Source organism: Mastomys coucha, unplaced genomic scaffold (assembly GCF_008632895.1).
Source record: "Mastomys coucha isolate ucsf_1 unplaced genomic scaffold, UCSF_Mcou_1 pScaffold11, whole genome shotgun sequence".
Taxonomy (NCBI): domain Eukaryota; kingdom Metazoa; phylum Chordata; class Mammalia; order Rodentia; family Muridae; genus Mastomys; species Mastomys coucha.
Genome location: NW_022196893.1, coordinates 9,416,442 through 9,441,204, shown reverse-complemented (window position 1 = coordinate 9,441,204; position 24,763 = coordinate 9,416,442). Strand labels below are relative to the sequence as shown.

At 52.0% G+C, this 24,763-nt stretch overlaps 1 protein-coding gene across 4 annotated transcripts in view; it reads left to right on the top strand.

Moving 5' to 3' along the window:
• The window catches only part of Mfng (MFNG O-fucosylpeptide 3-beta-N-acetylglucosaminyltransferase), a 28,264-nt gene extending 4,153 nt beyond the window's left edge, over positions 1 to 24,111 (top strand). The window contains exons 2-9 of one of the 4 annotated variants that reach the window (XR_004112669.1): positions 2,286 to 2,334; positions 2,674 to 2,776; positions 4,939 to 5,092; positions 8,526 to 8,608; positions 10,029 to 10,194; positions 12,446 to 12,531; positions 22,850 to 23,006; positions 23,643 to 24,111. Coding sequence is in view for 2 of the 4 variants with exons in the window: in XM_031348802.1 (XP_031204662.1) it covers positions 2,286 to 2,334; positions 2,674 to 2,776; positions 4,939 to 5,092; positions 8,523 to 8,608; positions 10,029 to 10,194; positions 12,446 to 12,531; positions 23,643 to 23,712 (714 nt within the window). In the remaining 2 variants the exon portion in view is untranslated. Of the gene's footprint in view, positions 1 to 2,285; positions 2,335 to 2,673; positions 2,777 to 4,938; positions 5,093 to 8,522; positions 8,609 to 10,028; positions 10,195 to 12,445; positions 12,532 to 13,180; positions 13,953 to 22,849; positions 23,007 to 23,642 lie in introns of those variants that run through there. The other 3 variants (XR_004112663.1, XM_031348802.1, XM_031348807.1) reach the window with 3 other exon arrangements.
• Positions 24,112 to 24,763: the final 652 nt, after the last annotated feature.

Sequence of the window (24,763 nt, the reverse complement as noted above, 5' to 3'; positions counted from 1 at the left end):
CTCAGAAATCCGCCTGCCTCTGCCTCCCAAGTGCTGGGATTAAAGGCGTGCTCCACCACCGCCCGGCACAGCCAGTGCTCTTAAGTGCTGAGCCATCTCTCCACGTGTATCCTAAGGGAAATGGGGATAGTGTTGACAGGTGGGTACAGGTGCTATCTATATAGGTCTGAAAGGGCAGTAGGTCTAGGATCAAGACAGACAACAGTGGCTCTGAAGTAAGCTTGTGGTCGTGGGTCTTGGGAAAGCAGGCTGGTTCCGTCTTGGCCGAGCCCTCCCTGTGCCCCACCCCTGCCCTGGCCTCCTGTGAGAGTAAGTGCAGTTGCCTTCCCTTCCCATCAACCCTTCCTCTCTGCCCACTCTTCCTTGTTTTACATGTTACAGCTGCTGCTCTCTCTTCCTTTACAGATGGGTAAACTGAGGCTCAGGACAGGGCTGTTTTGGTCTGGGAGAGCTGGCTGGTTTGTGGTGGGAAGACATTGTGGGTGAGCAAGGAAGATCACTGGCGGGAGCCCTGGTCTAGGAGTTTACAGAGGTGTAGATCCAGTGGAGGATGGGGATTCCAGGAGCCTTGAACATGGGGACATGGTTTCCTCATACCTCACTTCGGAGTGGTTCAGATTTGTTCCAAGGGTCAGGGACATCACTAAAGGTTTTCAAGATGAATGCTGTAAAGGTGGTGTCTTAGACAGGGTTTTAGTGCTGTGAAGAGACACCATGACCACTGCAACTCTTAGAAAGGCAAACATCTAATTGGGGCTGGCTTACAGTTTTAGAGGTTTAGTCTATTATCACCAAGGCAGGTAGCATGGCAGCGTGCAGGCAGACATGGTGCTGGAGGAGCCAAGACGCCTACATCGTGATCCACAGGCAGAAGATGGAGACTGTGCGTCACACTGGGAGTAGCTCAAGTATATAAGCCCTCAAAGCCTGCCTCTACACTCACACACTTCCTCCATCAAGGCCACACACTCCCTATGGGCCAACCATTCAAACACAGGAGTCTATGAGGGCCACCACAGGCAGTTGGCGAGCTCTGCATGTCCTGTGCTAGCTCTGGGTCAGGGTGACATATTACCTTCCTGCTGTGACTCTGTCTTGCCCACAGGCAGATTCTGGAGCATTGGAGCTGCCTGGTACAGAGTTGGTATGTGGTTGACTAAGAGTTTGATCCTCACCCACCTAAGGGTGGCAAGAAATGTCCCAGTCCCACCAGGTCACACCTATAATCCCAGCACACAAGAATCCAACACAAGAGGATTGCCACCAGCTCCAGGCCAGTTCGGGATTACACAGTTGAGTTCCAGGCAAGCTTGATCTATGGTGTGAGACCTTGTTTCAACAAATAAACAAAATAAGAAACAGCCCTTGGATTGGAATCCCAGCTCAGCCTCATCTTTAGAAGGTCACTGGGGAGGTGGCGTGAGTGACGGTCTTGGCGCATGCCCAGTCTGAGAAAGCAGGATTGTGCCAGTGTGTCGGGTTTCTGACGTGCTGGGGGATCTCTGCACTGCACAAGGCCTTGTGGCTGTATTGTGCGGTGTCTGAGGGTTTGGGTGGGGCAAGTCCTGCAGTCTGTATACTCTTGCGAATAGGGTTCAAGGGCTTTCTTTGCTTTCTATGCTGTGGTAAACAGAAGGACCAGAAGAAACTTGGGGAGAAAAGGGTTTGTTTGGGTTCTCAGGTTTCAGTCCATAATGAAGGAACTCAATGTAGGCACTCAGAGGCAGGCACCCAGAGGCAGGCACTGAAGCAGAGGCCGCTGAGGGGTACTGCTTTACTGGCTTGCACCCTGTGGCTTGCTCAGCCTGCTTTCTAATACAACCCAGGACCACCTGCCTAGGTGTGGCACCGCCCATAGTGGGCTGGGCTCTCTCACATCAGTTTTTAATAAACATATGCCTTACAGTCTTGCCTGCAGGCTATTCCGTTAGAGAGATTTTCTCAGTTGAGGGTCTCCCTTCCCAGATGGCTCTAACTTGTGTCAAGGTGAAAACACCTTAGCCAGCAGCACAGAGGCCCAGTGTGGCTGTGACAAGGCGTGTGGACGAGGGGTGAGTCGGCTAAGAGGCTCTCAAGAGCAGATGCAGCTGTGTTCTTTCACCCTGGAGTTGTGTCTCCTTGACAGCTTAGTTGTATGCGTGCATGGGGAGCGTATGTTTGAGGGTGGAGGACAGAAGTCTGCCATGTCCCCCCTTGTGTGGGTTAATCTAGGGCATGGCTTGGGTGGTCTGTGGATTGGGGGCTTCCCTCCATTAACCTATCCTGATGCCTCCTTCTCCCCACAGACATTCATCTTCACTGACAGCCCAGATGAACACCTCCAGGAGAGACTAGGTGACTGCCTGGCTGGGGAGGTAGCGCTCTACTGTTGGCAGGAAAGGCTGGGTGGCTGTCATTAGGCCTTGGGGTCCCTAGGAATGAGGTCTCCTGTCTCTGGCATTGGGGACTGACAACTTTGTGCCCAGGAACAAAGTTGGTGTGTAAGAGACTACTGGACAAGGCCCTGAACACCTGGCCTCCCATTCAGTCTGCTGCCTCAATTTCCCTGGGAAGGGATGAGCCTTCCAGGTTCTCTGGGGTCTAGCCTCATCCTATATATCCTATATTAAGGGGAGGGCATCAGCATTATTAGGGAGGGGCTGGACAGGTCACCTGACTGCTTCTCATCTCCAGGCCAGCATCTCGTGGTCACCAACTGTTCTGCAGAGCACAGTCATCCTGCTCTGTCCTGCAAGATGGCTGCAGAGTTCGATGCCTTCTTGGTCAGTGGCCTCGGGTAAGTGTGGCTAGGTCATGGGGACAGGAGTGACTTTTGCCTCAGGCTATCTTTTTACTCTCCCCCCTGCCCCCACAGGGTCACATTATATAGCCGTAAGTGTCCTGGCACTACTTAGTAGACCAGGCTGGCCTTGAACTCACAGAGATCTGCCTGCTTCTGCCTCCCAAATGCTGGCACTAAAGGCATGAGCCCCCATGCCTGCTTATTTCTTAAATTACATTTAAATATTGACCTGTGTGTTTGTATCCATGTGTGGGTGTATACATGCCATGCACTGTGTGAAGGTCAGAGGACAACTTCCGGGAGTTCTATCTTTCCGTCATATTTCTGGTAGGTGCCAGAGTCATCTCTCTGGTCTCTGGCCAGCTTTTGAATTGAGTGTTGTGTCAAAAAAGTGGAGTGGTGTAAAAAGAAAAATTAAAAAAAACCCAACCAAACAAAAGTGGGTGGGGAGCAGGGGATATGGGCTGGAGAGATGGTTCAGCTGTTAAGAGCACTGGCTGCTCTTCCCAGAGGATCCAGGTTCGATTCCCAGCAACCACATGGCAGCTCATACCTGTCAGTAACTCCAAGATCTGACACCTTCACATACGTGCAGGCAAAACACCAATGCACGTGAAGGAAAAATAAATAAATCTAAAACAAAACAAAGCAAAACAAACAAACAAACAACCTCCCCCAAAGTGGAGTGGTGGGGCTAAGGATGGATGGGTAAAGTCCTAGCTGTGCAAGTGTAGGGATCTAAGTTCGATACCCAATACCGACTCTAAAAGCATGTGACATGATTCCAACCCTAGTGATAGGAGGTGGAGATGGACTGGTTCCTGGGGCTTGCTGCCTAACCATCATGTATGTCCTGGTCCCAGTGAGAGATCCTGTCTCCAAAAGCAAGGTGGATGATAACAAGAGAAACACCACCCTCGGTTGCCTCCGGCCTTTGCATGCAAGCACATACATCTGTACCTGAATATACATTGACACATCCCCTTCAGCACCCCCTCCCCCCACACACAATGGAGGGACCTGGGCCAGTGAAGGGATCCTGGGGCCTTCTGGGGTTGGACTCACCCTTTCCTACCTAGCAGACAGAGAGGTGGGCCACCTGAAGTTAAATCCTGGCTGTTGGTCTTGAAGTCTCTGTCTTCATCTCTTCTGTCGATATCTGTGAGGGTACACAGCATGCTGCCTGGCCCAAACCACGGGATTCAAATAGTAGCTGCCAGCAGAAAGCACAGAGAGAGCTTAGAGCAGAGATTCTCAACCTATGGGTAGGGACTCCTTTAACCAGCCTTTCACAGGGGTCGCCTAAGACTATTGGGAAAACACAGCTATTTACATTACGATTCGTAAACAGTAGTAACATTACAGTTATGAATTGGCAACAAAATAATTTTGTGGGAGGGGATCACCAGGACATGAGGAGCTGTGCAAAGCCATGCAGAGTTAGGAAGGTTGAGGACCACTGGCTTAGAATTAGCATGGGCAGAACCAGAACTGTTGTGATCCTATGTTCTTCAATGGAAGGAACGAAAGACATCTTGTCACCTGGTCACCTGGAATGCCGGTGAAAGTGGTCATACACGATCCTCTGCTGTTCTGTTAGGAGCCAGCCTCCACCGAGTCCCTCCAGTATCCTCAGAATTGTTTAGGCACTGATCCTGGGCCTTATGTGTCTGAGTGAACAGAACTCATCCCTGTGTAAGAGGCCCCAGGCACTGTGCGTCCTCCACCAATAGAATCTACCCTTATGCTTATCACAGAGCCTTCCTCTAGGCCCTAGCCCTGGGCTCTGTTTATCAACCAATAGAATTCATTCTTATTGTGAAGCTTCTTTACTTTGCTAGGGAGTTTCTATGTTGCTAGGCCTAAAGCCTTGTTGCAATAACTGTCACCTGATAACCTTTCTCCAACGTTTTACTGTGCTTAAATGTGTAAGAAGAATAAATCCGGAAGGCAGTCTCTAGGAGTTTTTGACCTTGTGCCTAAAGGATGCTACTGCCTTGAAGCTTCATTCTTCAGGTAGCGTGGATGTCTCCCCTCTTGCTCTGAGGCTTGGGGGGGGTCCCCAACAGCTCCCTGACTCGTAGCTATTAGCTGTTGACTGTGGGGACCCAGGAACACAGTATTTCCCCAAGTTCACTGTGGCCCCATCCCCACAGGTGGTTCTGCCATGTGGATGATGACAACTATGTGAACCCCAAGGCTCTGCTGCAGCTGTTGAAAACATTCCCGCAGGACCGTGATGTCTATGTGGGCAAGCCCAGCCTGAACCGGCCCATCCATGCTTCTGAGCTGCAATCAAAAAACCGCACGGTCTGTCCCTTCTCCCTTTTACAGTTGGTTTGTGTGTGTGTGTGTGTGTGTGTGTGCTGATACTAGGGGCAGAGCCTGGAGGCAGGTCTTGGTTATATAGTAAGGCCTGGACCATCAAAGAGCCCTGGCTTGGCAAGGGGGCCTCTGACCACTGGGCTTTCCTGACTCTATGACCAAACTCCCAGTCACCTGGAATCACCATGGATTTGTACAGGATCTTAAAACACCACGATCCTAGGCTGGGACTGGAGCTTAGTTGGCAGAATGCTTGCCTAACATCACAAAGCCATAGGTTTGATTTCCAACACCATTGAACTCGGGCATTGTGTAATGCAATAATGCCAGTAATCCTACCACTTGGGGACACTGAAGCAGCTGTTACTGGTTCAAGGACAGCCTGAGTTACATAGTGGATTCCCAGGTCAGCCTGGGCCATAGATGGACTCTGTGTCTAAGCCAGAAAAATCCCCAAGTATTGCTGGACCAGGTGATGGGTCATGGTTGCTCTGAGCTGTAGACCAATCCCAACACGTGGCTCTCTCCCTTGAATGTCTTCACTGTCCAGCCACTGAAATGTGGACACCAGGAGCTAGGGGGACCAGAACCAACTCCACTGCAGCCCCAAGAGACAGTTCTAGGATGGCCAGGTTAGAAAACAAACCCAACCCAGGAGAGCTGGGGCGTGCCTCTACTACAGCAGATGAATAACGAGGTTTTGTCTGAGTCCTCCTAATTGCATGATTCTTCCCTGTCCTCAGTACAACCTGGTTTCTGGAGCTCGGGTAGTAACCCCAGGGGAAGGTTAAGAAAGGAAGGAGGGCCCCATGTCAGGAGACCCTGCTTGGAGCAGAAACCTCCCCCTCCCTTCCCAGGCCACCATCTGCTGTTCTAGGGAAACGGGAGCCTTAATTAGCAGTAGCTCATCAGCCACTGAGCCCTAATTAAATCCTCCTGGGCCTCAGGGTGTGTGTACACACATGCCACGCCAGGTGAGCCCAGGGGTGTCCCCATCCTCTACCCAGCTTGAACCCTACCCCACCCCCCCATCTCGGGGCCTGAGGACTCCAGGCTGGAGCATGTCTCCTGGGATTCATAGGCCAGCCCTGTCATAGGAGTCCTATGGACCCTGATTGAAGCTGATCCACCTCTTTGGGTGTCAGTGTCTCATCTGTGGGGCAGGTGATAACAGCTGCTCCTCACTGGGTGATTGTGAGCATAAGAGTCAGGTGGGGCCATCTGTCAGCATCCCTGGACTGGGGACTGGATGAATATTATGGGATTCATTTCTTAGCTGTGTCTTGCAGGGCCAGGTCAATGCCTGACTGGGTACATCTAGACCCCAGACCCCCCACTGGTCTAGTTCTCTCTCTCTCTCTCTCTCTCTCTCTCTCTCTCTCTCTCTCTCTCTCTCCTTTTTCTGTCATAAATACCATGGCCAAAATTGACTTTGGGAGGAGAGGGTTTATTTGGATTATACATCCCAATCACATTCCACCATTGAGGGGTGTCAAGGCAGGAATTCAAGCAGGAACAGAAGGCAGGAACCCATGAAGGGGTGTTCCTTCCTTGCTTGCTCCCCATGACTTGCTCACCCTGCTTTCTTATACAACCCAGAACCACCAGCCTAGGGGCAGCTCCACCTATAGTGGGCTGGAGGCCAATATAGTGGGCTATGTGGGCTTCCCACGTTACTCACCAATCAAGAAAATGCCTCCCACACGTGCTTACAAGCCAATCTGATGGAGGCAGTGTCAGTTGAACGTCTCTTTTCCCAGGTGTCTCTAATTTGTGTCAAGCTGACAGAAACTAACAAACTCACCACTACAACAGGCACAATGCTCTTGTTTGAATGACTGCCGAAGGGAATGTCCCTTCCTCTTTGTTCTGTCTTGGAGTGTTCCAGAATAAGAGTGCCCAGGCCAGTGCAGAGCATAGAGTTCTGCATGGTAGGACAGCAGAGGCCAAAGATGTCTCTCTGGCATGGCATCTGTTTCTGCTCTGTGCTCTGAGGTGAAAGACCTCAGTCTGGGCTTTGGTCACTGCGCTTGTGGTATGGTCCTTAGCACAGCAGCTGTGGCCGGGCATAAGGCTGAGGCTCCTTCGGTGATGTGGTTACTGTAATCACACAGGGGTGGGAAGCCACACACTTGTTAGTTTTAATAAAGCATGCAATTATTGAGTACTTCCTGGATGCTGGGTCCTCAAGAGACATTCACACTGCCTCTTTGAGCCCCAAACTTTCCCTAAAGGACATTTGCGGAAGTCAATTAGAAAGGAAGGCCGTCAGATGACAGAACTGGGACATCTGTACTCCCAGGCTTAATTCTAGGCTCCAGAATTGGCTCCTTCAAGGGGATGGGAGCCCTTTGGGCCTCTTCATTGTCTGCCCAGGGGTCTTTCTGCAGCAGCATCCCGGGAGAAATCTCAGCCCAATGCAAGATGCTTTTATTAAGCACCAGTGTAGACTTGGAGAAAGGATTTAAGTGTGGGGGAGGAGTCATTGTCAGATCGAGAGATGAAATGGCAGAAGAGAAGAGTTCTCCAAAAGGCTTGGAGAACCCAAGGTGAATTCAGGGTCCTTGCCCGAGATCCAGGGAGAGGCCTGGGCTGAGGCAAGGGCAGTGGAAGGTCAGAGAATGGCGGAAGGAGTGCTGATTACTGGGACGAGCATGTCAACCTGTCTCCTCTTTACTCCAGAGGTGGCCTCACGCTTTTCATCTGTAGAAAACTTTTCTCAACCTCAGGAATTGGGAATAGACAGAGCGAGAGCTGAGGCTTGGTGTAGGTGGCGTCAGGGAATAGCACTCCTCAGGCATTATAGAGGCCGCTCCCGTATGGTCTTCCTAGAGCACTCTGGGAAAGGCTCAGCTTGGCTGGCCTAAGTCACATGCCTATTGCTGCATCAAGGGGCTCATCCTTGGGCTTCACTCCAGAAGCACGGGACCACCTCTGTGAGCTGGGGAATCAGGTGCCAGGTCTCCCCTCAAAAGCCTGGGGTAAAATGACACCTGTCTCCTCTTCCCACCACCCCATTCTCTCCCGTGGGGGGCCTACAGACTGGAATGTCTCAGACCCAATGCTTCCTCTCCAAGGAAGCCAGACTCTGGCTGGGTTTGGGGCTCCCCTGTGGCCTTAGGACTCATAATTAGCAGTGTGACATTGGGCCTCGGCTCCCTATCTGTGAAGTGGGTATGCTAAGTCCAGGCTTCGGCTTTTAGTGAGGTGTGAAGTACAGAACTTCAGGAGATGATGGCTGGGGTAAGGGGCGGTGTAGCTGGTGTGGCTGGGGTCAAGGGGTGGTGTGGCTGGTGTGGCTGGGGTCAAGGGGTGGTGTGGCTGGTGTGGCTGGGGGTAAGGGGCGGTGTGGCTGGTGTGGCTGGTGCCCCATAGTTCCTTGGACTCACGCCACATCTCTGACATCCTCTTCCAGAAGCTGGTGCAATTCTGGTTCGCCACAGGGGGTGCTGGCTTCTGCATCAACCGCCAACTGGCTTTAAAGATGGTGCCATGGGCCAGGTAAGCAGAGGCCAGGGGTGGTGAACGTGGGGACTGCGTATGGTGTATGAAGGGCTGTGGTGACTGAGAGAGGCTGTGGTGTCCGTGAGAGGTTGGGGGTGAGCACAAGGTATCTTTGAGGTAGGGAGGAACAAGAGGGTACCCAGGGGAAATTGCATCTTATTCAGTTACATTAGGGCAAGGTAGGTCTGTGGGAGACATTTCTGTTGACTTTTAGGGAATGTGGTTCAGGGCTCTCTGCCTTAGTTTCCCCAACTGAAACGAAACTGAACATATCGTGGCCAATGGCATTGTAAGAGCAGAGTGGGAAAATGTCTAGGCGGACACCTGCGGTGGGGCAGGGCTTCCTGACATTCCTTTCCTCACCTTCTGATAGTCGATGTCATGGGGGTCAAACATAGGAGCCCCCAGAGATGGAAGGAAGGCTTCCTGGAAGAGGTGGCATTTTATGAGACATCCCTGTAAGGCCCTCACAGGAGAGAAATCTGGGAGTGTGAATGAGTAGATACTGCCCTTCTGGAAGTGGCTGAGCCTGGCCCTTTCCCAGGCTGGCCTCAGTGGCCATGAGCTTGTATGGATCTTTGCCCCAGCTTAGGCTGTGCTTCGGCAGGAGGACCAAAGCAAGAGGGAAGGCATGCGCAGGACCCTCAGGAGAGGTTGACGAGCCTTAGGTTACCTAGGTTCAAGGTCACGCAGCTGCTCGGCCACTGTCCCTGTCTGCCCTTCCCTGCCCGAGGAGGGGGTTTCAGAGTGTCCCTGGGGCCAGCCCAGAGCAGGCACACACGGTGACCCGAGGTCGTCTCTGTGACTAGGGTGCCCCCTTGTGTTCTGCCTACCTCTGTGGTACCCATTCCCATCTAAATGTGCAGCTGAGGGGCACCCAGGCTGGATTCCTGTGCCCGCCCCTAGCCAGGCACCCTAGGAAATGATGCCGATGGCTTTGGATCGTCAGGGTATGTTCCCTGGGACACTGGTCGATGCCATTGAAAGGCTGCTGTTGCCTCTGGGAAATTCACATTTTCCCCTAGCCCCTCTGACTTGGTCCCAGCTTCAGCACCCCAATCTGTGTCAGGCATAGAGTGGCCACTCTTATCATGCATGTCTGGGTCCTTGTCCCTAGTGAGGTACAAGGTGCCAGGGGGGTGTCAAGCTCAGCAGCGAATCTATGAGCGAATGAATGAGAGGAAACAGGGAGAAGAAAGGATGTATTTCCCGCTGTTTCTCTACTCAGTCCTTCCAGGACCCAGGGGAGGCAGGGCTGTAATCAGCCCATTTCTCAGGGGAGGAGAATGAGAGCCCCCCACCCCCCAGGTTCCAGACTTGTCCAGTACTCTAGTGCAGTGTGCTGGTCCTGCTGGGAGGAGGGGGGGGCGTGTGCGCAAGGCCTGGCCAGTGGCCGCCACCCAGCTCTGTCCTTCAGCGGCTCCCGCTTCGTGGACACTTCGTCTCTCATCCGGCTCCCTGATGACTGCACTGTGGGCTACATCATCGAGTGCAAGCTGGGGCGGCGCCTGCAGCCCAGCCCCCTTTTCCACTCACACCTGGAAACCCTGCAGCTGCTGGGGGCTGCCGAGCTTCTGGAGCAGGTGAGCCAACTGCAGAGCAGAGGGCCAGGGTGGGAGAGGGGGGTCTCCCCAGACGAAGGTTGGGAGACTTAGAATCAACCCGGAAATTGAATGTATGGGGCTTGGCCATCACGTACTGATGGGAAAACAGGGAGGGAGCATACGCCTTCCAGACAGTGGCTCAGGCCTCCTATCTCTCTGGTCTAGAAGGACTTTACAGGCATGGGTGCTGCTCCCAGGACCCCACCCCCACCTCCCATCCCCCACCCCCACTCCTACCACAGTTTCTTCTTTCCGTTCTGAAGCTCTGAATCTTCCACCCCCACACTGCCCTCCTGAGTAGTCTTCAGAAAGAGCCAGGTAGCCCTTCCAACTTCTGTCTGGAGTTCCCTTTTAAGTCCTGCCTGGCCAGAAGGCCTGAGATTTTTTTGCCCCCACAGAGTCAGATATTTGAGGTATACATGAGGAACTCATAGAAAACTGAGTAACATGGACGGGCAGGGCCTTGTGTTCAGAAGGGTCTGTCTCCTGTCCCATCTATACTCTCCTCAGGGCACTCAGGCCTTGGGGGGACAGGATCTCAACCCTAGGTCTGTAGTCGCCCTGGAGGGAGGGTCTGCTGACCCCCAGCTAGCCCTCAGATCGCCTGGTCTGATGGCCTAGTTGGGTCAGCACTTGGAGTCAGTTGGTTGGCTAGGCATGGAACCAGGGTATGGGGCCCACCCATTCGGAAGCCAGGAAAGGGAGACAAATGTAGGGTGGCCAGAAACAGGACAGCTGCCATTGCTTTTTGACACACCTGGCAGCGTGAGGGGCCTTACCCTCTTCACTCTCTGTTTCTGCCGGTTGTCATACAAGCTCCCCTCGGTGTCTGCAGGGACTGCTTCCAAGGCTCTGAGGATCCCTCAGCTGCAGTCCCTTGTGGGAAGGGCCTCAAATGTTTGGCATGGCCCATGGCCCTCCTCCACACACCTTACATCAGCTCTGGGTTATTTTCCATTCCTAACAGGATAGAAGACTCAGTAAAATGTCGCGCTGTGGTGTTTAGGGAACAAACGAGAAGAAGTGCACAGCACAGACCCATGTCACTGAAATATTTCCAACCCATGGTTGGTCGAATCAGATGTGGAAGCTGCAGATACAGGGGGCCAACTCCAGGGCCTGGATGTAGCCTAGTGGGTAGAGCACTTATGTAGTGTGTGTGAAGTCCTGAGTTTGATCCCTAGATCCTCAGAAACCAGGTCTGGTGGTGCAGACCTCTGATCCTAGCACTTGGACGTAGCAGCAGGAGGATCAGAAGTTCAAACCCCTGTCTAGAAAGAAAGAAAGAAAGAAAGAAAGAAAGAAAGAAAGAAAGAAAGAAAGAAAGAAAGAAAGAAAGAGAGAAAGAAAGAAAGAAAATCTCTAGGGGCTGGCAAGATGGCTTAGCCAGTAAGAGCAGTGACTGCTCTTCCGAAGGTCCTGAGTTCAAATCCCAGCAACCACATGGTGGCTCACAACCACCCGTAATGAGATCCAACGCCCTCTTCTGGCGCATCTGAAGATAGCTACAGTGTGCCTATATATAATAATAAATAAATCTTTGGGCTGGAGCAAGCAGGGATTGAGTGAGCGTGGCCGACTGAAGCAAGCAGAGGTCCTAAAAAACTCAGTTCCCAACAACCCCATGAAGGCTCACAACCATCTGTACAGCTACTGTGCACTCACATATATAAAATAAATAAATAAATCTTAAAAAAAAAGAAAATATCTGATAATATCACAGATATTATCCCCATTCTATTAGATGGGAAAACGGAGGCCCAGAAAACTAAGTCCATTGTGACACATCTGCCGTAGCCAGAATGGGGATTTTGAGCCCTGGTAGCCACTAAACCATCAGTCTTTAGCAGTGGTGTGTGTCTGCTCCTTAGCTGACGGCTCTGGCCCATGTCTTCCTGACGTGGTAGAGTCCAGGCTCCAGGTGGAGGGACTAGCCAAAGCCTGCCTGGGGCTGTGGAAACCTCCCAGCTAGCCCCTGCACTCAGCTGAGGGGAACGACCCCTTCTTAATGAGCTTGGTGTCCCAGTCTGTAGGAAGATGGACTCACCAGCCTCCTGGGTAAGCATCGCTGCTGGGGGCGAATGGACTGAGGCAGGAGCATGCCTGCAGGCTGCAGTGGCTTTGGGAGGGGCTGGGCTCCATTGTACAAGAGGCTCAATTGCCAGGCCTCTCTAAAGGTCCAGGGTGTCCCTGGGGGAGCATCCCCCAATACCCTCCCATCTTCCCCCAGGTCACCCTCAGCTACGGTGTCTTTGAGGGGAAACTGAACATCATCAAGCTACCCGGCCCCTTCTCCCATGAAGAGGACCCCTCCAGGTGGGTGTGGGGTCGAGACTGTAGGATGAGGGCGGGGACTGAGGAGCTTGGAGGGAAAGCGGGGCCACAGGTCATGGTGGCTGAGCACACAGGCTGGGAGCAGGGAGAATGGGCTTAACTTCGCGTTCTGTCCGCTACTTTCTGTGTGACCTTAGATAAGTGTCTTGTCCTCTCTGGGCTTCAGACTCTACGTCTGTAGCACCAGAGCCCATGGCTGTTCCAAGAGCCCTGGAGTCAGGGCTACTATGATAAGCACAGTCCTGTTTCAAGGAGATAGAACTTGGCTCAGTGTAGGGAAAAAAATGCAGAATTCCCAGAGGAAAGGCACTGCCTTTTAAGGGAGTGAGCTGCCCATCAGCGGAGGCATGCAAGCCATAGCCTCCGTGTTGGTTGATGCTAGATTCTTTGTGAGCCTGAAGATTCTAGAATGGCAGCTAGGGGGCTCTCGGTGTCTCCTCCAGCATTCAAGGCGTCGGGAAGGCGAGGTTCTCAAATCAGGGCTCATCTGCCAATGTTTTGATTGTGCCATGCTGCAGGTGCCAGGCACAGGGTGGCCCCACGTGACACAATTGCCCAGGCTGAGCATTGACAGGGCCCGTGGACCAGCGAGGTTGAGGGTAACTCTCTCCCCTTGATGGTCTGTCTGCAGATTTCGCTCCCTCCATTGTCTCCTCTACCCGGACACACCCTGGTGTCCGCTGCTGGCAGCGTCCTGAGCTCTGAACTGCCGCAAAGGATGATGGGTCTTCTGCCTGACCACTCCCCCACCTCCCAAGCAGTCCCGAGGGCTCTCAGTCCAGCGCACACTGGCGGATGGTCCCTGGCAGGGCCTCTGAGTGACAGGAAAGGCCACGATATGGACACTGCTTGGTGTTGAAGGTGTCTTGGGCCCAGACACCTGGTCACACCACAGAGGTGGCAGGGACACTTGAGTTGGTGTGTGGGAGGAGATCGGGGTCCTCACCCTCCTGAGGGTGACATGTGCCCTGTCTGGACTCTGGTCTCTGGCTCTGGCCTCAGTCATTCCTTAGGGACTAGAGTCATTGGGATAAAAGCAGGGTCTGTGACCTGCGGCTATGGGACTGGTCTCAGCCGCTTCTGGTTCAGTTCAGCTGGCCAGCGGACCTAGACTTTGGAAGCCCAGCAGGCTCAGGTGCCACTTGCAACCGACCTTTGGTTGACTGTCCCAGCCTTCTCTACTGTGAGGAGCTACCATGTGACCCAGCGGAACTGAGCAAAGCCAATAGAGGGGTTTCTGGAGCACATTCCCAGCCCAAGACCCTGTCTTCCTCCTGGGAATGTGAGTGTGATGGCTGGAGCTGGGGAAGCTACTTTGGCACCATGAGGGAAAGACCAAGACAATCTAAAGCTGTTCTCCCGAACACCTGATCTGTAAGAAATTAAACCTTTATTTAAGTCGCTCTCTGTCCAGCTTCCTGCTATGGACGGCCAGTGTTCCTGGCTGGAGCACGGTTTCTGAGCTGTGGTGACGGCCACGTTTGGTGGTGGGATGTGGTGCATTGCTCAGAGCCTGGTGTGGGGAGATGGAGGGCTTGGTAAATGAGGACCATGAGGGGTGTGTGTGTGTGTGTGTGTGTGTGTGTGATGCACTGTATGAGGTGCATGCAGGGGTGTGTTCGTGGCTGGGACATGTACCTGTATGATTATGTCAGTTGTAACGTTGGGAGTCCCGCTTCCTTTCTCTGCCCTCAGGGCACTGTATGTGGGAAGTCAGCCTGGTGACCCTGAGCTGGGGATTTGCCTTGGGTGTCAGTTAAAGGTGACAGGATGGATTGAACAGCCAAGGCAGAGGCCAAGTGAGGACAATGGCCTTTTGTTTGTTTGTTTGTTTTTCAAGACAAGGTTTCTCTGTGTAGCCCTGGCTGTCCTGGAGCTCACTTTGTAGACCAGGCTGGCTTCAAACTCAGAAATCCGCCTGCCTCTGCCTCCCAAGTGCTGGGGTTAAAGGGATGTGCCACCACTGCCCGGTGAGGACAATGGCTTTTAACATCTCTGGCTCTTATCCAGGGAGGCCACCAGGATGGCAGGGCCTTTAGAGAAGGGATCACACAGTGTGTAAGGGTGAGAGGCTGGAGTTCTCCTGCTCTGTGCAGAGCCCAGTGGTCAGGCCTGGGCTCAGAGAGAGGGCAGGAGGGAGAGGCCTGTGGCTGAAGCCTCCTGTGTAGCTAGAGTGGTACTGCCTCAGGCTCCCAGGCTCTACAATTCCTTTAGACGGGTCCTTTGCCCTGGGAGGGCCAGCATGCTCCCAGCACATCTGTGTCTGGCATGTTGGGTCTCTGAAAGGGCTTTACTGTATTCCTGGTGAGCTGGTGCAGAATCCAGCTGCCAGAGCCCCTCCAAAGTGGATGTCACATGAGGGGGAGGCTGGCAGTGGGAGGGCTCTGGGTCTGGAACCAGGTGTGGTGAGAGGACAGTTCTGTCTCTGGTCCCTCTTAGAAGCTGCAGCAGGTTTTCAGGTTATCCTCAGATCTTGAGGGTTTGGTAGTGGGAAAGAAAGCTCCCACCATCTGCTTCTCCATTGTCCCAGCATAGCTGGGTTGGGAGGGGAGCGGAGTCTGCAGGGCCTGCACTAGGGTTGGGTGGGGAGTGTGGCTTACTCCCCCGAGATCTGTGGGGATGCTTCTTAACTTCTTTGGACTCATCTTTGGCGACAGAGGGATTCATTTGAGCCCAGAGGCAGGAACCAGGAGTAGGCAAGGTGAGATACCCTGCCCGTCGTAGCCTCATTTGACGCCCCCGTCCCTTCATCTATGGCCTGGACTGCTGAGCCAAGCTTGCACACTGGAGGGTGCTCATAGGTGGGCTGAGCTATGAATGGGCAACTGAGGTGGCCCACGCCAAGGGGCACAGAGGGAGGCTGTGGCCTGAGGCAGCTTGGGGGCTAATCTTAGTTGTCAACATGGCATGCTTGGAAGGGGGAACCTCAGTTGAGAAATTGCCCCCACCAGACTGGCCTGTGGGCACATCTGCGGGGCATTTTCCCTGGATGACTAATTGACAGAGGAGGACCTAGCTTACGGTGGGCAGTGCCGTCTCTGGGCAGGTGGTCCTGGGCTGTATTAGGGAAGCAGCTGAGCCAGCCAGAGGAAGCAGGCCTGTCAGCGGTGTTCCTCCATGGCCTCCGCTTCCGTTTGTGTCTCGAGTTCCTGTGCTGACTTCCCTCAGATTGTTTTGTGGCACTGTGAACTGACATAAGCCCTCTCCACATGGTGCTTTGATTTTGGTGTTTATCACATCAATAGAAAGCAAGCCAGGACAGACAGAGCTACAAGGGGCCTGAGTTTCTCCAACTAGCCCCCACCCCCAGCCAGGAGCCAGCAGGGGGCCAAGTGGGCCTGCACCCCTCCCACCCATACCATCCCTTCTGTGAGTCAGCCCGGTGACATGGATCGAGTCTCCATGTGGACATAGAGGTCACCAGCCACCAGTAGAGGTTACTGGGAGGCCGCTGTCCGCCAGGCTCTGTGGTTTCCTCTTGTCTCATGCATCAGAGCCTGCCGCAAGCTTACTCTGTAGCTGAGGGTGGACTTGAACCTTCAGCCCTTCGGCTATTGCTAGGATTTTAGGCATGTGCCACTAGGCCCAGTTTATGTGAAGCTGGTGTGTGTGTAAGGGTGTCAAAACCAGGGCTTTGTGCACACCAGGCAAGTACTACCAACTGAGCCACACCCCCAGTCCTGCCCCCTCCCCCAATTCTAAGCATTTAACATGAACTAAGTTACTTCAAGTTCACCTATTTGATGCAGGAACCAGTACCATTCCTATTCTTAGGGTTAGGAAACTGAGGCGTGGGCGTGTGGCTCAGCCTGCCTGGTGACAGAGCCAAGGTAAGAGGTAGCCTGGGCTACGTCAGTTGCCTCTCCGTATGGGATGGTTTTGAAGGGTGGAGGAGCCTCTGCAGGCCTGAGCTTCATCCTTTTGCCTTTCTCGGGCTCTGTGCATTAGGCGAGTGGCTTCCCCAGGTATCCTGGCTCTCCCTGCCACATGAGCTAAGTTGGGGGCTCTGCAAGGAAACAGCTTCATGGACAGCGGCTCAGCATGCATCCTCCCTACCCTCCTCAAGCGCATTCTCACAGAAAAGGTTGGGAGAGGGCTGAGATAGCCATGGGTCTGTCCTCCCCACGGGTCCCTCTTCCTCATGGGTCCCTCCTTCCCACCATTCCCTCCTCCCCACAGGTCCCTCCACCCCACTGGTCCCTCCTCCCCACGGGTCCCTCCTTCCCACCGGTCCCTCCTCCCCACAGGTCCCTCCTCCACACGGGTCCCTCCTCCCCACAAGTCCCTCCTCCCCACCGGTTCCTCCTCCCCACAGGTCCCTAGCTCAGCATCCCTGCTAATCCAAAGGCTCTGTCTGTTCTTACTTTTCCTTTCAGGGTCCTCTGCTCAGTCTGTCTGTCTGTCTCTCCTCTCTCCCATGCCCTAAGTGTCCACATAGGAAGGTCACCCTAGTCCCAGTTAGATCTGCATCTGCTTGTTGTGGGTCCTTCAGTTCCTAATGATTGTATTCTGTGTGTGTGTGTGTGGTGTATGTGTGTGTGGCATGTGTGTATGTTTGTGTGATATATGTACTTAAATATCTGTGGTATATATGTGTATGGTGTATATGTGTGTATGGTGTGGGTGTGTATGGTGTATGTGTATGTGTATGGTGTATATGTGTGTAGTATGTATATGTGGTAGTATGTGTGTATGTGGGTGTGTATGGTGTATGTGTGTGTGTATGTGTGTGGTGTATATATTTATGTATTTGTGGAGTGTGTGTATGATGTGTGTATATAATATGTGTGTGTGGTGTATGTGTGTGTACACATGTGCATGTGTGTGTGGTGTATGTGTGTGTGCGTATGTGTATGTATGTGTGTGGTGTATATATTTATATATCTGTGGAGTGTGTGTATGGTGTGTGTGGTATATGTGTGTGTATGTGTGTGTGTGTGTGTGGTATGTGTGCATGCGTATGTATACATGTGTGTGCATGTGTGTGGTATGTATGCATGTGTATGTGTATGTGTATGTGGTGTGTGTGTACGTGTGTGTGCATGTGTGTGTGGTATATGTGTGTGTACGTGTGTGTGTACATGTGTGCGTGTGTATATGTATGTGTGTGTGGTATATGTGTGTGGGTACATGTGTGTATGTGCGTATGTGTATGTGTGTGTATCAGAGAATGACCTTCACTGTTTTTCTTAAGATGCTGATCACTTTTTATGTGTGTCTGTGTGACAGAGTCTCTTACTGACCTGGAAATCACTGAATTGGCTAGACAGGCTGGCCATTAAAGCCCCAGGGATCCTCGTGTCTCTGCCTTCCCAGTACTATCATGGAAAGTAAATGCCACCACCACTTCTTATGGGGGAGCTGGGTTTGTTCTCAGACCCTTGTTCTTGCAAGGCAAGTATTTACTGACTAAGCCATGTCCTCCAGCCTCTTGTCTCCTGCTGACTCTGCCTCGCTTGTGTGTCTGCTGTCCTTTGACCTTAAGTGGTCCCAGCATTCAGGGGTCCTGTCAGCCCTGTTCCCTGTCCCAACATTCAGGGTCCTGTCAGCCCTGTTTCCTGCAGCTTTCATCCTGATAGATCTGAGGGATAGATATAAAAAGGAGGGGAGTGGGTTCCTTCAGTCCCTGGAGGCTCTGATGGCCAGGACGTAGGGATCCTATGGAAGGGCTGGGGCAGACATGTGGTGGGGCAGAGCTCTAGAATGGATCCTAAGGATCATTGCTGGCATCCTTCCAAGGTGTGAGCAGGTGGGAGGCCCAGGGTTGCTCAGATGTCACTTTCCTTGGCAGCTGGCCCTCTGTCAGATCAGCCCTAGGCTGGTTCACAGGAACTGGGAGCAGTGCAGGGAGTTAAATGACATCATAAGGTTCAATCCATCAAGTCCTCCTCTGGGACAGTCATACAGGAGGGAGGACCGGGTATCCTCGGCAAGGGAAACTGTAACCATCAGAGAAGAAGAAAGATGTGAAAGCTGAGCTCTCAAAAGTGGTTTGATCTTAATTCAAATCAATGGGCCCTAAAAAAGATGCTTTTCAGAAAATGTGAGCGGGGACGGCGCATTAGATGGCATTAGTGTCCCTATAAGAGACAGTGGTACTGAGGTTTTTTTTTTTTTTTGAGAAATGTTCTAATATGTGAGAGATACATTTTGAAATATTTATGGGTAGAATATGTCTGGAATTTTTGTTACAAAGAGGCCTGAGGGGAGGCATAAAATAAGAACGGCAGAGTAGAGGGTGGGGCTGGAGCTGGATCAGCATGGTGGATTCATTATGCCACTGGCCCCCCAACCCCCATTTTGTTCCCATTTGAAACTTTCTACAATAACAGAAATACTAAATAATAAAAGAACATCTATAGGCATTCCATTTCCCAGCTGAAGCTCTTCCCCCATCTCCCCCTTCCTCTCTGCCCACCTCCCTCCCCCTCTGCCCCACATTCAGGCCCAGAGAACATCTGTTTTCCCTGGGCACAGCTGTCCTGGCACCCACCATTGGGGAGGCAGGCTTGCTGGGGCCAGCCTCTCCGGCTCTGCATTTGGCTTCTTGCCTGGTCTCCCCCCAAATCTCACCCTGATTTCTTTTGGTTCTGAGTACTGGTCCCAGCTGCCTTGTTGCCCAGTAGCATTTTCCCCCGGGCACAGTCTGACCCCACTCCAATCTCCCTCCACCACTCATCCACTAATGCAATTTTACTGCTCTCCTCCTGGGGAGGATGGGTGCAGTCTGTGTTAGATCCCACTGAGGGGAGCCAGGTGCAAAGCCCTGCTCCGAACAGGGAGCTTCAATCCCACAGGGGATGACACGTGTTTGGGAGGACAAGGCATATAGCGCAAGTGGCAATAGACTGTAGCTGTAGAGGAGGGGTCGTGTGCGTAGCAGGAACCCAGACCCCTGATGTAGGGTATGGTGTCGTATCTGGGTCTTGAGCCAAGCAGAGGTCTGAAGGAGCGGGATGCATCATACAGACAGGGCTGCAGAGGCCCAGGGGAAGAGACAAGCATTAGCTGTGCCTAGTCATGCCTTTTCTCACACACATGTTAATTTTACTCACGAGAGAGCAAATCTGGTGTGTCTGGTGCTTGTCCACACTCCGTAGATAGGCCCACCCTGTCCAGGTGCTGACTAACTCTGTATATGTCCCTCAGGGTCTCTCCATGGCATAGTGCCAGGCTCAGAGCAGGCGTGAAAGACCGAGTGATTTTTGAAGCAAGTGTCCAAGTGCCAACCGCAGGTGCCTGGTGAACTGCTCGGGTGCCTGGGCATGCCCGGTTGGTAGTGTGCTTACGCTGAGTGCACAAGGTCCTGGGTTGAATCCTCAACACTGTATACAAACAGGTGTGGTACCAGGTCATGCCTGGGGTCCCAGGAAGGAGAGGCAGGATGTCAAAAGTTCTAGGTCATCGTTGGCAACACAGCAGATTCAAGGCAGTCTGGGCTACATGAGAGTGTGTTTCAAACAAACAAACGCACAAACAAACAACACACAAACACACAAACATCAGCCAGCCCGGGGCTCACAGTGGGTTCTAAGGAGCCAGCCACATCTGAAGGTTCAGAACGGGCTACAGAGCAGGTGGGAGAGGGTTCATTGAGTTCAGAACTATGGACAGAGCCCAGTCTCCGTGCCTTGTCAGGTTTTTTCCAGACTGGCTGGATCTGGGGAAGCCCACGTGTGTGAGATAAACATTCCCAGTCCAGCCTAATGGGGCCAGGCAGTGCCTGTTGCCCTGCCCCCAGGTGACTCCACCTTTGTCTCTGCTTCAGAAATGACTTTGAGAGAGGCTGTCAGTCCTGCTATAGGGATGGCTCCAACTCCACACAGGAGGGGCCCTATTACCAGTGTCTTCCCTTGATTTCTCTTCTCTTCTTTTCTTTTCTTTTCTTTTCTTTTCTTTTCTTTTCTTTTCTTTCTTCTTCTCTTCTTTTCTTTCCTTTTTTATTTTTAAGGTTTATTTACTTATTATATGTAAGTACACAGAAGCTGTCTTCAGACACCCCAGAAGGGGGCGTCAGATCCCATTACAGATGGTTGTGAGCCACCCTGTGGTTGCTGGGCTTTGAACTCAAGACCTTCAGAAGAGCAGTCAGTGCTCTTAACCACTGAGCCATATCTTATAATTTATATATAGCCCCATACAGGGCAAACAGCACATCGAGATCCCCAAGTCTGTGTTAATGAGTTAATCCCCCAGAAATGGTTGAACACCTACTGTGGTCAAAGGCAGTGTTGGTAGCCAAGGGCCATGGAGGGATGGGAGAGATTTAGATGCTGCATGGAGGAAGCTGAAGCTTGGTTCATTCATTGCCAGAGAGGAGAGTGGCCTTGAAGATGTCCAGGCTGAGAGTCAGCGAGTCTGTGAAGGAGAGGCAATCTGGGGAAGAGAAGACATAGGGACTCTGAGGCAGGGGTTTCTGAGACTGAGGATGAGAACCTGCCTTGATGGACCGTGTGGCCTTGGACATGTTACTCAGCATCAATCCTCAGTTTCCTAATATGAGAGTTAGAGGGGATGACATCCCTCCCCCAACCCCATAGGGCACCTAAGAGGAAAGTGCACACTCAGCTCAATGCCTAGGACCCTGCCAGAGCCCTTTGCTCTCACCCAATGAACCCCACATTTCCTGACAGTCCATACATGAATAAGGAAGGGTGAGTTTTACCCCAGAGGTAAGGCACACATGGCCTTTTTCTCTCTTCCTCCTAGCCCCCAGCAGGAGGTGTCTCACCGCCCCCGACTGACGGCCACAAGTCAATCACCAGCTTGGCTCACCATCTCCATCTTGTCTTCTGCCCATAGGATGGAGGGGAAAGGATAGGGGGTGGAGCCTGGAGTGGGCGTGGCTGTCAGAGTTCTCGCCTAACACCAACAGGCTGACCTTGAGCTGCTTCGAGCACAGGAGGCTGTGCTGGGTTGAGCTGGCTCAGGGGGACCTTGGCATTTGGTGTTGCCTGGACTGAAGGGACAGGTGACACAGCTGAGTCAAGCAGTGCTTTGGAGGGCAAGGGGCTGGGAAGGAAGTGAACAACAGGAGCTCCGTGTAGGAGCTGGGGAAGGCACACTGTGTGGCTTGCTTTTAGGCTCTCCAAAGCCTCGCTAATCCATCCATAACCAGGACTGTCTGTGGGGACGGCCCAGCAGTGCGTCCCTGCGTGCTGTGCAGGCATGAAGACTCGGGTTTGACTCCTCAGACCCGTGGCTCAGGGAGCAGAGACTGCAGCACGCACCTGTAATCCCAGTCTAAGGGGGAAACAGAGACAGGAGAATCCCTGGGGCTCGCTTGCCACCAGCCCAGCCAACCAGAGCTCCAGGTTCAGAGAGAGACCGTGTTTTTAAAAATAAGGGGGAGGGCTGGAGAGATGCCACAGTGGTTAAGAGCACTGACTGCTCTTCCAGAGGTCCCGAGTTTGATTCCCAGCAACCAGATGATGGTTCACAACCATCTGTAATGGGATCTGATGTCCTCTTCTGGTGTGTCTGAAGAGAGCAACAGTGTACTCATACATAAAATAAATAAATAAATAAATAAACCTTAAAAAAAGAAGGTCCCTTTATCTCTAGCCCCCGAGCCTAGGCTTCACCCAGCATTCAGTTGAGAGTAGCTTTGTGTTTGTGTGTGTGTGTGTGGGGGGGGGTGCTTAGACACAGGAGAATCAAGTCATCCAAGTTTTGCGCATGCCAAGGATGAATCCTATCTCTGAGCCACACCCTTTGCTTCTCTGTTCATTTCTGAAAATTGAATTAATATATGCTATAAAGTTGTTACTTCAACCATATCTGAGTGAATAGATCAGCAGCATTGGTTTTCTTCGCAATGTGCAGCCCTCTCCAAAACCTTTTTCATAACATTAAGGCATAACATCTGCACAATTCATCCATGTTGGAGCATATACCAAAACCCCACTTCTTTTTTATGACAGCATAGTATTTGCTATAGCTATGGGCCGGCCACACTTTATTCATTTGTTGATGGGTATTCGGGCTTCTCTCTCTCTCTCTCTCTCTCTCTCTCTCTCTCTCTCTCTCTCTCCTCCCTCTGTCTCTGTCTCTGTCTCAGGGAGAGGCTCTCTCCATGTAGAAGAGAGAGCCTGGAACCCACAGCAGCCACAAAATGTATACTCTCACCAGAAATGCACTATGGTTCCCATTTTTTCTTGTTATTTTTGAGCCAGAATCATCCAGGGCTCAGGCCGCCCTCAGACCTGGGATGTAGCCGAGGCTGTTCTCGAACCCCAGGTCTTTCTGCCTTTACCTTCAGGTGCTGTGATTACACCCATTTCTCCATCATCTCTTCCAGTCCTTTGCCTGTCTTGCTGCCGGGCCCTCTTGCTTTTACACACTTCCGCGGTGTCCCTGCCATTGTTCTGGTTCTCTTCTGAGGAAGTTTGGCTTGCTTCCAGTCACATGCCCCTCAAACCGTGCTCCTGTGAGTTTTCCTGCACTGTGGATTTCAGGTGAGCACACCTGTGGGTAACTTTCAAGGAGTGAGGCCGAGAACCAATGAGAAAGTGCATCTGTGGTTCGGTGGTCACAGCTGGGCCACCCTCGGGCACAAATGTGCTGATTTTGAATCCCACTAGTCATGTAAGAGCAAGGCCCAGCTTCAACGCTAAGCCCATATGTTCTCCACAGTGTGCCAGGGATTTTGTCTCCCTCGGGGGACGCGGATCTGACATTTCCCAATACCAGTCAAAGCTGGCCTGCCATCATATCCTGTGAAGGGACTTGCCACTTAATTACACTTGTTCATAAAGTATAATTGATATTGAATACTCTTCTGTTAACAGAACTAATTCTGATATGGTGCTGCGGCAAAGCTATTTCTGTTTTAAAACCCTCCCAAAGCTTTAAAAAGAAAGACCGACTCAGGCTGGAGAGATGGCTCAGCAGTTAAGGGCATTTACTGTTCTCCAAGGGGTCCCAAGCATGCACATCAGGTGGCTCACAAACTCCCTGTGACTTCATTTCCAGGGGACCCGACTCCCTCTTTTGATCGCCAAGCGCTCCTGTACACACATCGTATATGTACTCATACACACACAACTACACATAAATACATTTAACATAAAATAAATTCATTTTGTTCTCAGTTCTCTCCCCAAGGTCCAGCCACAAGACTCCACGACTGGAGGGTCCCTTGCTCTTATGAAGAGTGACTGACCAGCTCATAGATCAGCTCCCATGTGACACGCTGTCCTGACTTACCTGCTCCGTCCTCCCTGTGGCTTAAAGATACAAGAGGAAGTTTTTCCCCCAAACCTGCACGGAACTACACACTCTTCCAAGTTTAATCAAGGAAGAAGAAAATGCTTCTGAGAGAGTCGGGACCACCCTTACGAGAGACGCACAGATTATAACCACAGTTAACTACATCACACTAATACATGTTTGTAATTAGCCTCTCCTGGAAGGGGTTTTTTCCTCCCCCCCAGGGAGAAAAAGTCTTGTGAATGAACTAACTTATAAATAAACTCAAGACGGCAAGTCCTCTGGGCTCTGTGCAGCAGCTGATGTAATATTGATATCTGCTGGTAATAAAGACATATGCCAGGGGCTGGAGAGACGGCTCAGTGGTTAAGAGCATTGGCTGCTCTTCTAGGGGATCAGGGTTTGATTCCTAGCACCCACATGCTGGCTCACCACTATCTGTATCTCCAGTTCCAGCAGAGAGAACGCCCTATTCTGGCCTTTGCAAGCACTGCACACATCTTACACAGACATCATCCATTCAGGCAATACACCCACGCACATAAAATAAATTAATAACAAAGACATATGCCAGCCAGGGATAAGGTGGGGCATGTGCCTGTGATCCCTGCACTTGAGAGGCTGAGACAGGAGGATAACCATGAGTTCAAGGCCAGCCATGATTTGTCACGGGAGCTGCATCAATGTCAGCTCATGTCCCCATTTCTGTGAGAGGCGTTAGAGTCTCTTGTCACCAAGGCTCCTCCGGTGACAGCAGCTTCATTGTCTCTAAACTGAAACCAGGACTGTTCTAAATTGGGTAACTGTGTCCTCAGAGGTTCGTGTGACACACGTCTGCAACCTCCTGGGAATCAAGGACACAGACTTTCCAAGTGACTCCGTAGGCAAGTCAGCTGTGGACCACGCTGCTATGTAAATACATCAATAATCTTCCACAACAAACCGCATCCATTCCCTGTTCGTCTGTTCATTCATTCTTTCGTTCATTCATTCATTCACTGAT